This window comes from Lepus europaeus, chromosome 5 (genome assembly GCF_033115175.1).
Source record: "Lepus europaeus isolate LE1 chromosome 5, mLepTim1.pri, whole genome shotgun sequence".
Classification (NCBI taxonomy): Eukaryota; Metazoa; Chordata; class Mammalia; order Lagomorpha; family Leporidae; genus Lepus; species Lepus europaeus.
The window spans coordinates 32,327,102-32,342,269 of NC_084831.1; the positions used below are offsets into that span (position 1 = coordinate 32,327,102).

The window sequence follows — 15,168 nt, forward strand, 5'->3', positions numbered from 1 at the left end:
GGCAGGGGCCCAAGGACTTGGACCATCCCCTGCTGCTTTCTCAGGCGCATTAGCAGGGAGCTGGAACGGAAGTGGAGCAGCCGGGACACGAACCTGCGGTCCTTCAGCTGCTGCGCCACAGCGTGAGCCCCACGCTTCCCTTCAATATTATCCGAGCTCCCCGGGGAGCCCAAACCGAACTAAACTAGAAATCGTCAGTAGAGGAAAAGGAAACCCCTGGTGCCTTCCGGACACAGGATCTCAGAGCCTTATGGGAAATGGAGTCTCAGGTAGATTCCCGGGAGGACTCTGGGAAACCGTGGTGGCGCATCACTTCCGCACATGCGCAATGGAGTAGCCAGCGAGCCCTGCGGTTCTGGACGTGCGAGTGCGCTGCGCAGCAGAGGACTCAGAAGGGCTTGGGGGAACGGCTGAAGAACAAAGGCCAGCTTGTGGTTCATGGGAAGGAAGTGAAATCTTAGGTAACCCTTATGCGCGGGGGTATTTGGCTCCGAGGAAGCCCGGTGAGGACAGGGCTCCTGCCGTCCTGGTGTGGATCTCGTGTCTCTCTCGAGTGTGGTGAGTCAGTCTGTGCTGCTTTGGAGAAAGTGTGTCCTCCCGAGGGAGCCCATACCTGCGCGTGAGCCGTCCCCAGTCTCGCTCCAGGAGCCTGTTGGCTCTCAGACAGCAGTCGACCCCTGCAGGGCAGGGAGAAGAGACCCGGTTCCCGCGCGCCGGACACTGGAGCACGCGAGGCGGGCGTTTCTGTGGCTCTCTTACCGTGGGAGGCTAGTTTCCTCATGTTTTTACAGAGAGGTGTGCAGTTACCTGCTTCAGATCACACAGCTAGTAGGCAGAGCAGGTAGCTTTACCCGGAAGTTCGCTCTGTCCTAGCACAGAACTCTGCCTAAAATAAAGAGCTTTTATTCTCTCTGAGGAGGCGGTCCCAGCTTCATCGTTGTGTTGAGAACACTCTTAAGGAAGACTGTGTAATTGAGCACGCGTGTGGCTTGCATATTCCTGCCCTGTCTCCCGTTCCAGCAGCTCTGGTTGAAATCGCCAACCCAGGGCCATAGTGGATCGTGAGTTAATGGAACCGGGCCCAACCTGGAGGTTCCATTTGCAGGAGTGTTGCTTTGCCGTCCTCCAGTCCATCTGTCCCAGGAAAAAGAAAAGGGTGGAGTTCCTGGGAAGAGGCGCTCCTGACCTGGAACTTTTCACCCCATTTGAAGGCAGAGACAGGGGTCAACTCTGACTCAAGGCATTATTCCTTGGGGCCATCAAGTACTGGGTCCATTGGGAGTGTTGTCCCGGATGTTTGAAGGGAGATAGGAGTATTTGAGCAGAATGCAGGGTGTGAGCCTGCATGCTTAGGCTCCGTGAAAGGGAACTCATCAGAGGAGGAGGAGGAGGGTGCAGTTAAGGTAAGGAAGAATCTGGGTTTACTGCAGGCGAAATTCCTTCCAAAACACACACTCTCTTTTTCTCTCTTGATTGTGGGCTATCACAAACACATTAAAACCAGTGCATTCCCTTCATTCCCTGTTGGTTCTTTTAAGATCAAGCGACCCTGTGCCTCTGCGTTCCAGTTGTGACACATGGCCTCTGGGGGTATACTGACTCCTTCTCCCCTTACCTAGATGCAGGTATTTGTTACTGAGTCACAGTGCTAGAGGGACTTTTAGGAGTCTTATAGTTCTACTTTTATCATTTTTTTTTCTTTAAATTAATTAATTTGAGAGGCAGAGAGAGGAGAAAGTGACAGCTCCCATCTTCTGGTTCACTGTCTAAATGCCCACTACACCTGGGGCTGGGCCAAACCAAAGACGGGTTCTGGGAACTCCATCCAGGTCTCCCACATGGGCGGCAGGAATCCAGCTACCTGAGCAATCACCTACCTCCCAGGGTCTGCATTGACAGGAAGCTGGAGTCAGGAACTGGAGCTGGGAATAAAATTCAGGTGCTCTTATGTGGAACACAGCGTTTTTTTTTTTTTTTTTCTTAAAGATTGACTTGTTCATTTGAAAGGCAGAGTTACAGAGAGGCAGAGAGAGAGGTCTTCCATCTGCTGGTTCACTCCCCAGATGGCCGCAATGGCCAGAGCTGTGTCGATCCGAAGCCAGGTGCCAGGAGCCAGGAGCTTCTTCTGGGTCTCCCACACAGGTACAGGGGCCCAAGGGCTTGGCCCATCTGCTGCTGCTTTCCTAGGCCATAGCAGAGCGCTGGATTGGAAGTGGAGCAGCTGGGACTTGAACCAGCGGCCATAAAGAGTAATAAAACTAGTTCTGAGATGGTAATCGAGTATCTAGAATCTCACAGTTTATTAGAAGAAATGTCAGACCTAAAATCCAGTCTTCAATTCCTACATCATTCTTCTTTTTCCTGCATCATTGTTCAGTTGAGCTAAAGTTGTTCAGTCAGTTTCTTTTGAAAATATCTAATAGGGAGAGGATCAACACGAGTTTCATCCAATAATCCATGCAGCCAATGTATGCCGAGTGTTTGTTTTGAGTATACACTGTTCTGATACTTGGTGTGCCACAGTGAACAAAACAAAGTCCCTGTTTTCATGGGGCGAGGGAAGAACTAAAGGGCAGGTGTTTGGCATCACAGATAGGGTGCCACTTGAGACACCCGCACCCGGTATCCAAGTGACTGGGCTTGAGTGCCAGCGTTACTACTAGTTCCAGCTTCCTGCTGATGTAGACCTTGGGAGCAGTGTTGATGGCTCAAGTCCTTGGGTCACTGCCACTCCTGTTGGAGACCTGGATGAAGTGTCTGGCTCTCAGCTTCAGGCTGGCCCAGCCCTGGCTGATAAAGGCATTTGGGGAGTGAACCAGTGGATAGGAGCTGTCACTTTGTCTCTCCTCTCTAGTTAATTGAAGAACCTAAGTAAACAGACATAATCTGTCTTTGGTGATGAGTGCGATGGGGAGAGCTAAAGCTAGAATGAGGATATCCAGAGTCAGGTGACAGTGAGCGAGGCTGTAAATGAGGTAGTCAGCAGCCTTACTGGTAAGTGAAGTGCAGACTGAGCTCTGTGGAATTCAGAGGAAGCCTTGCGGACTCTGGTTTTGTCCTTTGGAAGAACAGCCCAGCTGAAAGGAACATAGGGAAGTTCTGCCTAATCCAGCTTGACGTTGTCGAGGAACATGTGGCTGATCAGAGTAAGCAGTGAGACGATTGAAAGACTGGAGTAGATGAGATCAGAAAAGTCAGACCCAGGTGGTGCAGGGCCTTGTAGACCTTTGTTTCAAAAGACAGGTAGTGTCTTGGAAAGTATTTGGAAAATACAGGTATTCATTGTCCTTTGCAAAGTGCACGCATTGTAATGTATATATAATATGTTGTACATGTCCTTGAGGTGAAAAAGTAACACAAGATAAACCATTTATTTATTTAATTAATTTATTTCAAAGGCGGAGTTACAGAGAGAGATCTTCCATCTGCTGGTTTACTCCCTAGATGGCTGCAACTGTCAGGGCTGGGCCAAGCCAAAGCCAGGAGCCAGGAGCTTCTTCCTGTTCTCCCACACGGGTGCAGGGTGCTTGAGCCATCTTCTACTGCTTTCCCAGGTGCATTAGCGGGGAGCTGGATCGGAAGTGAAGCAGCCAGGACTCAAACCAGCAGCCCTATGTGGTGCCTGCGCTGCTAGTGGCTGCTTAACCGGCTGTGCCTCAACGCTGGCCCCAGAATAAACCATTTAGAAAGTACAAAGACGTGGAAGAATACAATTTTAGAGTTGCATGCAATCCTGTAGTTCCAATCTTAATTATTTACATTTTGATATGCAATTCACCAGAACTGTATCATTTATATTTTAAGGTACCTTTTTCACTTACTAATATAAGTGGAGTGGCTGGCAGCACGTGGCATGGCAGGTTAAGCCACTGCGTGGAGCACCGGCATCTCATGTCAGAGTGCAGGTCCTGGCGGCTCTGCTTCCGATCATGCTCCCTGCCAAGGATGTGCCTGGAAAAGCAGGGGGAGATGGCCCAGCTGCTGAGCCCCTGCCCCGTGTGAGGTAGACTTGGTTGGAGTTCCAGGCTCCAAGCTTTACCCTCACCCAGCCCCCACTGTTGCAACCATTTGGGAAGTGAACCAGTGGATGGAAGATCATTCTCTCTGACCCTCCCTCATTCCCTGTCATTAGCTGTCATAAATATATACAGAGAGAAAGGTCTTCCTTTACCGTTGGTTCACCCTCCAATGGCCGCTGCGGCTGGCGTACCGCGCTGATCCAAAGCCAGGAGCCAGGTGCTTCTCCTGGTCTCCCATGCGGGTTCAGGCCCAAGCACTTGGGCCATCCTCCACTTCCCTCCTGGTCCACAGCAGAGAGCTGGACTGGAAGAGGAGCAATCGGGACAGAATCCGGCGCCCCGACCGGGACTAGAACCCGGGGTGCCGGCGCCTCAGGCAGAGGATTAGCCTATTGAGCTGAGGCGCTGGCCCAATAAATAAATATTTTAAAAAATAAAATTAAAAGTAAGTGGAACTGCTTTTCATGTCTTTCTACAGCATCTTTTTTTATTCAGTTTTAGATTAATCAGCTTTTCCAGATTGTGAAATCTCAAATTGAATATGGACACCAGCATCCCAAGTGGCATCTTACTTGCAGTTTCAACAGCTGCTCCTTCAGCCTCATTTTTAAGTGACTACTTAGCATTCTGTCCTCTAAATAATCATGATTTTTTTAGATTAGCACTTGTTTAGGCTGTTGTCAGTATTTTCAAACTATAAGCAAAGGTCTGAAAATACTACTTTTTACCTCTCCCTTTTTTAAAAATAATAACAATTTTATTGACTGCTTGCCGTGTGCCCTATGTTTTGAATGCTTTACAAGTATTAATATTCAGTCTTCCTAGAAACCCCATGCTAGGCATCCTGCTATTGTCACCATTTTGCAGGTAAGAAAACTGAGCTAGAGTGGTTAGGTAGCTTCTTCAAGGTCATACCACTAGGAAGAGGAGTAACAGAATTTACACCTAGATTCTCTGGCTCCAGTATGCAGGCTTTTTTTTTTTTTTTTAAGGTTTATTTATATTTATTTGAAAATGCACAGTTAGAGAGGGAGAGACAGAGAGAGATTGTCCATCCCCTGGTTTACTCTCAAAAGGCTGAAATGGCAAGGGCTGGGCCAGACCAAAGCCAGGAGCCAGGAGTTTCTTCCAGGTCTTACACGTGGGTACAGGGGCCCAAGGACTTGGGCTGCTTTCCCAGGTGCATTAGCAGGAAGTTGGATTGGAAATGGAGCAGCCAGTACTCAAACTGGTGCTCATCTGGGACTCTGATGTTGCAGGCAGCAGCTTTATCTGCTATGTCATAATGACAGCGCTAGTACTCAGGCTTTCAAACTTTGTATTGATTTTTATTTCTTTAGGGTAAATTTCTGGGAAAAAAGAAATCACTAAATCAGAAATTGATAATAAATTGTAACAAATCAATTGGACAGAAATGTATGACTCTACCCAAGAGTGTACAAGTGTCCATTGATATCAGAATCCTAAGTTTACAAGTTGGTGCTTCAAGAACACAGGCTTCCCTGACTTATTTGAAAGGTTGTTTGTTGTTTTTTGTTTTTGTTTTTTTTTTTTTTTTTTTTGACAAGCAGAGTGGACAGTGAGAGAGACAGAGAGAAAGGTCTTCCCTTTTCTGTTGGTTCACCCTCCAATGGCCTCTGCGGCCAGTGCACCACGCTGATCCGAAGGCAGGAGCCAGGTGCTTCTCTTGGTCTCCCATGTGGGTGCAGGGCCAAAGACCTGGGCCATCCTCCACTGCACTCCCGGGCCACAGCAGAGAGCTGGCCTGGAAGAGGGGCAACCGGGACAGAATCTGGCACCCCGACCGGGACTAGAACCCAGTGTGCCGGCGCCACAGGCAGAGGATTAGCCTATTGAGCCGTGGCGCCGGCCAGAAAGGTTGTTTTTCTATCAACAGCCTTTTCTGTAGCTGGCATGGATCTTTGTTTCTACGTTGGAAAGGCAGGGAGCGCCCCCAAGTCTTGTTTTCATAAATCCATATTTTCCATGAACAGCAGACATCCATCCAACCATCATCCCTTTGTTCATTCAGGTTCCACTTTGTTTTCCAGTGAATTTGCAGTGACTCATAAGACCCCATACAATGTACTAGGAAAGTGTTAATAGGTAGGAATATAAACAGGAAAGATATAGATTGATTGATATTTTAGTTGAATATAAAAAGTTATAAAATTGATATGAGAGGCCGTAGGGTCTGCACAGTTTATACTGTTGAGATGCAATTTGTATGTAATCTTGTGATTACATACTTAATCAGTGAAATTATTGGCCTTGTTTGAGAGAATACATGGATAAAGATTTTCCTGGCACAGGATTTGAAAGAAAAAATTTTGATGAATGTTTATATAGGAAACTTGTTATAAATGTAGCAGTTTTCCTAGGATCAGTTTCAGAGTGTTCCTTTTTTATAAGCAGAGCCAGAGCAATGCTTGGTGAACCTAACACTTTTTTCTCTTTCCCTCCCTTTTTTTTTTTCTTTTCTTCCCTGCTCTTTCCCTCTTCCTTCCTCTCCCTCTTCATGTATGTGAATATGTATGAGGGTACCTCAGAAAGTGTATAGAAAATTGAAAGATAAGGTTATTTTGGTATAGAAAATTTTTTAAGATTTATTTATTTATTTGAACAACAGAATGTCAGCGAGGGAGAGACATAGTCCATCCAGTGGTTTGCTCTGCATACAGCTGCAACAGCCAGTGCTGAGCCAGGCTGAAGCCATAGCCAGGAACTCCATCGGCATCTTTGATGGGGTTGGCAGGGGCACAAGTACTTGGGCCATCATCCACTGCCTTCCTCAGTGCATTAGTTGGAAGCAGAGTAGCTGAGATTTGAACCTCCACTCTGATATGGGATGCCAGCAGCCAAGCAGCTGGGCCACATTGACTGCCCAGCACAAAAAGTTTTGATATCTGTGCATATGAGGGGTCTTCAGAAAATTCATGGGAAATGTGTGTTGTTTAAAAAAAAAAAAAAAAACTATGTAAGGATTTCAAAAATTTTTTGTACCAAAATAAGCTCATCTTTTAATTCCATTTTCAGTGAAAATTTTGAAGTGCCTTCATATGTACAAATATACACATGCATATATACAGTGGGACAATTTATATATGATTTTTTTTAACATCTACTTTGTTTTGAGAGGTCTTCCATTTGCTGGTTCACTCCCCCAGTGGCCACAGTGGTCAGAGCTGTGCCAATTCAAAGCCAGGAGCCAGGAACTTCCTCCGGGTCTCCCACGTGGGTGCAGGGGCCCAAGGACTTGGGTCATCTTCCACTGCCTTCCCAGGCCATAGCAGAGAGCTGGATTGGAAGTGGAGCAGCTGGGAGTCAAACCAGCGCCCATATGGGATGCCAGCACTACAGGCAGTGGCTTGACCCACTATGCCACAGCGCTGGCCCCATGATTTTGTTTTTTAGATTTTAATTCTGAGTTAAGTACGTAGTAGTTATCAGTTATCCCGTATAGCTTGTTGCAACTCTGCACAGTGAACATAATCGGAGGAATCATTCTGAATTGCTTCCACATTCCCTGGTGGTGTTCACTACAGGGTGAAGATGAGTGTGCTGTTACAGCAGGCAGTGACACTCCAAGACGTGGCGATATACTTCACTCCAGAAGAGTGGCGGCTGCTTGCTGACGATCAGAGGACGCTGTATTGTGATGTGATGCTGGAGAACTTGAGGACCCTGATCTCACTGGGTGAGGACAGCTTTCCTGGTAGCTTGGAATGTACTGCTCCCTTTGCATCATGGGAATGCTGTGAGCATTCTCAAGCATTCATTAGTTTGGCCCTGAATTTTAGCTGTCCGAGGTCCTTAATCCCCTTTGGGGTCAGATAGCCTGTTTCTGTGTCTACTTCCCAGAGCCGGAGCCCACTTGAGAGCCCTTTACAGGCCCTAAGACTCAAGGAGGTGGCTTTTTTGCCTAGCACTTTCTCCCCATTTCTGTGTTGTTTTCCCATGAACAGGGTTTCCAGTTACTAAAACAAAGGTCATCTTTAAGGTGGAGCAAGGGCAAAAGCCATGGAAGGTGAAGAGAGAGGATCCATATTGGAGCCAGATAGGTGAGTGAGAAAAAAATCAGACAAGTGTTTTTGCAGTTGGTGGGTGTGAGGCGCCCGTCTTTGTTCTTTCAGAAGATTGTTTGACTTACTGAGCTCCTTTGTGGTTCCATGTGGATTTAAATTTTTAAATTTCTGCAAAAACTTGTTAGGATTTTGATAGGGATTGCATTGAATCTGTAGTTCACTTTGGGTAACTATACACTTAAAATGGTTGAAATAGCAAATCCTATGTATATTTTACCACAATAAAAAATAATGAAATCTTTGGAAAGTATATCAGGATGTCTTGCCGTTTACTTGTGTTGCTTTTTGTTTCATTTCACGATGTTTTGTAGTTTTTGTCTTTAAGTCTTTCTTAAAATTTGTTTATGTATTTATTTATTTATCTATTTGAGAAACAGTTCCCATTTGCTGGGAACTTCTCAAAAGCACACAGCAGCCAGGGCTGGGCAGGCCAAATCCAGGAGCTGGGAACTCAGTCCATGTCTCCCATGTTGTGGCAGGGATACAACTACTTGAACCATCCATCACCTGCTGCCTCCTAGGGAGCATGTTAGCAGGAAGCTGGGCTTGGCTGTGGAGCTGGAACTTGAACCCAGGCCCTCCAGTAGGAGATACTGGGGTCCCAAGTGGCATCTTAACCATTAGCCCGAACACCTACCTTGTTGTATGTCTTTTACCTCCTTGGTTAATTCCTAAGTATTTTATTCTTTTTGATGCTATTTTAAATGGAATTATTTTATTAATTTCCTTTATTAATTATTATTAGGGTATAGAAACAGTTGATTTTGTATCTTATAACTTGATGTATTTATTAGTTCTAGTAGTGTTTTTATGTGGTCTTTAGGGTTTCCTACATATAAGATCATGCCATCTGTAAACAAAGATACTTTTTTTCTTTTCCAATTTGGATGCTACTTTTTCTTGCTAATTGCTCTAGCTAGGACTTCTAGTACTGTGTTGAACAGAAGTCACAAGAGTGTTGCATGGGGGCCAGTGTTGTGGGGTAGAGCACTGTTTCAAGTCCTGGCTGCTCCACTTCTGATCCAGCTCCCTGCTAATGCACCTGGGAAGGCAACAGAGGATGGTCCAAGGGCTTTGGCCCCTACACCCACATGGGAGACTCAGAGGAAGCTCCTGGCTCCTGGCTTTGACTTGGGCCAGCGCCAACCATTGCAGCCATTTGGAGAGTGAACCAGCAGATGGAAGATCTCTCTTTCTCTGTCTCTGTCTCTCTCACTCTGTCTCTCTCTCTGTAACTGTGACTTTCAAATAAATAAATATTTTTTTAAAAAGCACGTTGCATGAAATCAAACTTTAAAAAATTTCTTTCAATAACATAATATTGGAAAAAGTAACTGAGAATGTTTTGTTTTACTTCTTTTTAGAAGTCGTTTGCCTCCTTCGTGAGTTAGAGAGACAGGAGGGAAGCAACAACAATTTTTTTAATCAACATACGTTCGTCATTGAGAAAACACTGTCTAAGGAGAGAGACCAGAATTGTAATCTGAGTGCAAACATTATCTCTTCAAGACGAAAACAACATGAATCAAATGGAAAGAGTTTGCATTCTAATTTACACTTACTTAGTTATAATAAAAAATATAATGGAGAAAGCGCCTGTGAATACGAGGAATGTGGGAATGCTTTCAAAAACAAGTTTTATCTCATTAGGTATAAGGAAAAAGCATACAAGAAAGAAATCTGTGAACATGATGACCATGAGAAAACCTTCCCAGAGGAGGCTCATCCCTTTAGACTAGAAAGAAATTATCCAAAGGGAAACAAGACCTTTGCATGCAGTGACTGTGGGAAGATGTTTGACGATAAGGAATACCTTGTAGCTCATCAAAAAACGCATGGTGTAGAGAGAGCGTTTGTGTGCAATGACTGTGGGAAAGCTTTTATGCGGAAAACCCAACTCATGGCCCACCAGCGACTTCACACTGGAGAGAAACCTTACAAGTGCAGTCAGTGCGGGAAAACATTCACTTGGCATTCCTCCTTCAATCAGCATATAAAATCTCACACACTCGAGAACTTGTTTGAGTGTAAGCAGTGTGGGAAAACCTTCAAGTATTGTTCATCCCTTTATAAACATTGTAGAATTCATGCAGGAGAGAAACCATACCGATACCGAAAACGCAGCAAAGCTCATGCTGACTCCTCTGTGTTTCCCATGCGCCAGAGAACTCACTTGGACGAGAAACCCTATGGATGCACGAAGTGTGACAAAGCCTTCAACAGGAAGTCCCACCTCCTGCAACACTACTTAACTCATCTAGCAGAGCAGCAGAATACGTGTAAATCTGTGCGAAGTCCTCCCCAGAGGACACATGTCATTCTCCCTCCAGGGAGTCATGAGACAGTGGAAGGTGGGATGATGCAAAAGTAGCCTTTTTAGCAGCAAAGAATTCATCACGAGAAAAACACTATCAACTGGACAGAGGTGGAAAAGAACGTTCTGAAATTCATATTCTGTGATACTGATTTTATTGAGAAGATGACAAATTTTTGAGGTATAGTTTTATTATAGCATATAAAGCTTAGGAAGTTGTGACAAAATGAATAATGAGGCTTCATGTTGACAATAGTTACATATAGGAGAATGTGTTCTGAGTAATAGTCTTTATACAAATGTAGAAATATCTGCATTGCTTAAGAATTTTGTATAACCACAGATTGAAATACATCCTATGTACATTATACGAAATTATATCTGTCATGGTGATGGTGGCACAATATTATGAGTGTGTAGTTCCAGCAAACTGTGCACTTAAAATGGCTGAAATAGCAAAACCTATGTATATTTTACCACAATAAAAAAAATGAAATTTTTCAAAAGTATACCTGGTAAAGTCCTTAATTATCTGTTCAAGTCCTAGAAATCATCATTTGGGTAATTGTCATCTTTAAGTGAAAGAATATGGTTTGTAAGGCAGAGTTACAGAGAGGCAGGGACAGAGAGAGAGGGAGGGAGGGAAGGAGGTGTCTTCCATCTGCTGGTTCACTCCCCAAATAGCCACAACAGCCAGAGCTGGGCCAATCAGGAGCCAGGAGCCAGGAGCTTCCATGTCTCCCACATGGGTGCAGGGGCCCAAGCACTTGGGCCATCTTCTACTGTTTTCCCAGACTGTAGCAGAGAGCTGGATCAGAAGAGGAGCAGGGACTTGAACTGGCGCCCATATGGGATGCCGGCCCTGCAGGCAGCAGCTTTATCCACGATGCTGCAGTTCTGGCCCCTTAACCATCCTTTTAAAGGAAGTCAGGGACAGTTATGTAGTCTTCTGCCTGTGCCCATCTTAGGTCATTGTAATGTGTTTTCTTCCCAAGTTCCAAAGACGGAGAAAGAAGAAAGAATATGAGTGTATGTGTGTTTAGGTATGCTTGCACTAATCCTGACTAATATGACATTAAAGAAAGATGGGGCTGGCATGGCATGAGGGATTAAGCTGCTACCTGCAATGCCAGTATCCCTTTGGGTGCTGGTTCTAGTCCTGTCTGCTCCACTTCCAATGCAGCTTCCTGCTAATACAACTGGGAAAGCAGCAGAAGATGGGCCAAGTGCTTGGGTCCCTGCCACCCTTGTTGGAAACCTGGAATAAGCTCGCTTCTGATTTTGGCCTTGCTCAGCCCCCGCCATTGCAGCCATTTGGGGCGTAAACTCACTCTGTCTCCCACTCTCCCTCCGTCCCTCTCCAACTCTGCCTTTCAAATAGATAAATCTTGAAAGAAAGCGAGGAGCTGTGTTCTCCATTCCTCTAAACGTATTGTACAGGAAAGGAAGTATGTCCTCAGGTAAACTGTTACATAACCTCCCATTTCACCGGGATAGCTACATATGTAAGAGTAAGCCTACATCCAGCACTGTGTAACAGGTGGTCCTACATTTAGTTTAGAAAAATTATTTGTGGTGTTTTGCAGAGACCTCTGGAAGATGGTCAATTATTATTCTTTTACTTTAGAAGTTAATTCAGGGTCTGGCGTTGTGGTACAGTGGGGTGGGCCACTGCCTTTGATACTAGCATCCCATAAGGGCAGTTTGAGTCCTAGTTGTTCCACTTCCAGTCCAGCTGCCTGCTGATGTCTCTGGGAAAGCAGCAGAAGATGTGCTTGGGACCCTGCCACCCATATGGGTGACAATGGAAATCCAGGCTCCTTTCTTTAGCCTGGCCCAGCCCCAGTTGTTGCAGCTATTTGGGGAGTGAACCAGAAGGTGGGAGATTCATCCTCTCCCCCCACCACCCTGCTCTGTAACTCTGCCTTTCAAATAAGTAAAAGTTAATTCAGAAGTATATATTCAGGCTTAGTGGGAAATTTCCATTTGACTAACGAAAGTATGTCAAGCTATTCAAAAAGGGCTTTTCTGCTTCCTTGAGCTCCTTGGCAACTTTTATAATTTGACATTATGCAACTTTAAATAAACTTCAAAGTCATGAACCAATAATGATTTCAGTGACATTTCAGTATTCCAGGTACTGCTTGACAATGTTAAGTCTTCAAGCTCTTTGTTCAGTGGTTGTGGAGCTTAGGTATAACACTGAACTTGAACCTAAATTCACAAAATCAAGTTTTCCTCCTTCAAGCATACATTTTTAGATTCAGTGTATAAAATGCAAGTTGCAGTTGTCATCACTCAGCCATTTTTGCAGGATGATGATGAGTAAAAATTTAAGTGATTTTTCTGAAAATCAGACTTTAAAGATCCAAGTTAAGTCTTGTGTCTCTTTTCATCCTAAGATTTTGTGCTCATTAAACTTAAGAAATTACTTTGTCAACATTAAATTTAGGTGATCATACTAAATCACTTTGTAAACAATAAAAGTAAATGTAAATAATTATAAATGCAGGGAGCTTTTTTTTTTTTTCTGTAAGATTTATTTTATTTATTTGAAAGACAGAGTTATAGAGAGAGGTAGAGACAGAGAGAGGTAGGTCTTTCATCCTCTGGTTCACTTCCCAGATGGCCGCAACGGGCAGAGCTGCACCGATCTGAAGCCAGGAGCTTCCTCCGGGTCTCCCACATAGGTGCAGGGGCCCAAGGACTTGGGCCATCCTCCACTGCTATCGCAGGCCATAGCAGAGAGCTGGATCAGAAGAGGAGCAGCCGGGACTAGAACCCAGTGCCCATATGGGATGCCGGCGCCTCAGGCCAGGGCCTTAACCTGCTGCACCACAGCACTGGCCCTGAGGGAGCTTCTTTCAAATTCAACTGCCTTTTCTCTCCTTCTGGTAGCTGTCATTTTGCTTTATGTAACATTTATTCTTCCCTTTCTAGCTCTTTTCCAGCTTCTGCCCTCAGCAATAATAGTGAAATGGTATACCTTTATTTATTTTTATTTATTTATTTTTTTGACAGGTAGAGTTAGAGACAGAGAGAAAGGTCTTCCTTCCGTTGGTTCACCCCCCAAATGGCCGTGACAGCCCGCACTGCGCTGATCCAAAGCCAGGAGCCAGGCACCCCCTCCTAGTCTCCCACATGGGTGCAGGGGTCCAAGCACCCAGGCCACAGCAGAGAGCTGGACTGGAAGAGGAGCAACCGGGACTAGAACCCAGCGCCCATATGGGATGCCAGAGCCGGAGGCAGAGGATGAACCAAGGGAGTCACGGCACCAGCTGGTATACCTTTATTTTAAAATTATTATTTTAAAGGCCGGCGCCGCGGCTCACTAGGCTAATCCTCCGCCTTGCGGCGCCGGCACACCGGGTTCTAGTCCCGGTCGGGGCACCGATCCTGTCCCGGTTGCCCCTCTTCCAGGCCAGCTCTCTGCTGTGGCTAGGGAGTGCAGTGGAGGATGGCCCAAGTCCTTGGGTCCTGCACCCCATGGGAGACCAGGAGAAGCACCTGGCTCCTGCCATCGGAACAGCGCGGTGCGCCGGCCGCAGCGCGCTTCCGCGGCGTCCATTGGAGGGTGAACCAACGGCAAAAGGAAGACCTTTCTCTCTGTCTCTCTCTCTCACTGTCCACTCTGCCTGTCAAAAAAAAAAATTATTATTTTAATATTAATATATCAAGGGTCCTTGCCATCTATTTAGATAAGAATTCTAAATATTGACTATTTGTAAATGAAACAGACAATGTGGTATGGTTTAGCATTGATGTAGAGAGTGAGGCCTTATAAAAGGTTTAGAAACTTATATGGGGAGTTGCATACCAGGCTTATCCAGGGAGTAGACCACAGACTGCAAAGGAAAGAGAACACGTGGACAGGAGAGCAGCCGCCTGGGCCACGCAGGCGAGCAGGCACCAGAGGCAGTCACCCATGCCAAGAGGCACAGGGGTGAGCAAGAGGTGGGCCCCAGTGCTCCATGCCTTTTATTCACTTCCTAAGGAAAGAGCCTGGCCTGTTGAGTATTACCAAGAAGTCCAAAGTGACTGGAGGAGAGCGGTAGTGTTGAGTTCTGTGCATGTAATAGGTTGAGATTTTATTCTAATGGAGAAGAAAGCTTTGGCCCACTCCTTGGAAGCTTCCAGTCACCATGAGAGTAGCAAGGAAGTGGCGATTCCTACTGAGTAGCTCCCAGTTTACTGTAAAGCAAGTTAGGTATGTCACTCTTCTGGTGGCACTTTTTGTTTTATCTTGAGCAAGCCAGACAGGATAAAGGACTGCAAGTCAGGTCTTTTGATGGGTTTTGTCCCCACCATCCCATATGGGTACCAGTTTTGGTCCCGGCTGCTCCGCTTCTGACCCCGCTCCCTGCCAATGGCCTGGGAGAGCAACAGAGAATGGCCTAAGTGCCTGGACCCCTTCACCCATGTGGGAGACCTGGGGGAAGCTCCTGGCCCAGCTCTGGAGGTTGCAGCCATTTAGAGGGTGCAGGGGGTGAACCAATGGAAGATCTCTGTCTCCCTCTCTAGCTCTTTCAAATAAATAAATAACCTTTTTTTTTTTTTTTTTAAAGTGAGTCATTACATTTAGTCCATGCTCAAGGGGAGATTACACAAGGGCTTAAATACAGAAGGAAGTTATCACAGAGGGGCATTTTAGAGGCAGACTGTCACACTGAACGTTACAATCTCTGGGGCAGAGAGAGTAGTCTATTTGCTCTTAAAAGATTCCTTTTGAAAGTGACATGTATCATTTCTT

At 45.6% G+C, this 15,168-nt stretch overlaps 1 protein-coding gene across 2 annotated transcripts; it reads left to right on the plus strand.

Annotated features, from left to right (window-relative positions):
- The first annotated feature begins 329 nt into the window (after positions 1-329).
- LOC133759688 (zinc finger protein 684-like) lies at positions 330-10,927 on the plus strand. Of its 2 annotated transcripts, none has more exons than XM_062191055.1 (4): positions 330-558; positions 7,565-7,716; positions 7,985-8,080; positions 9,469-10,927. In XM_062191055.1, the coding sequence occupies exons 2-4, from the start codon at positions 7,572-7,574 to the stop codon at positions 10,473-10,475; spliced, it is 1,248 nt and encodes a 415-aa protein (XP_062047039.1). In that variant the 5' UTR covers positions 330-558; positions 7,565-7,571; the 3' UTR covers positions 10,476-10,927. The 2 variants fall into 2 exon arrangements, with proteins under 2 accessions (XP_062047039.1, XP_062047040.1); XM_062191056.1 differs by having other exon boundaries at positions 330-461.
- Positions 10,928-15,168: the final 4,241 nt, after the last annotated feature.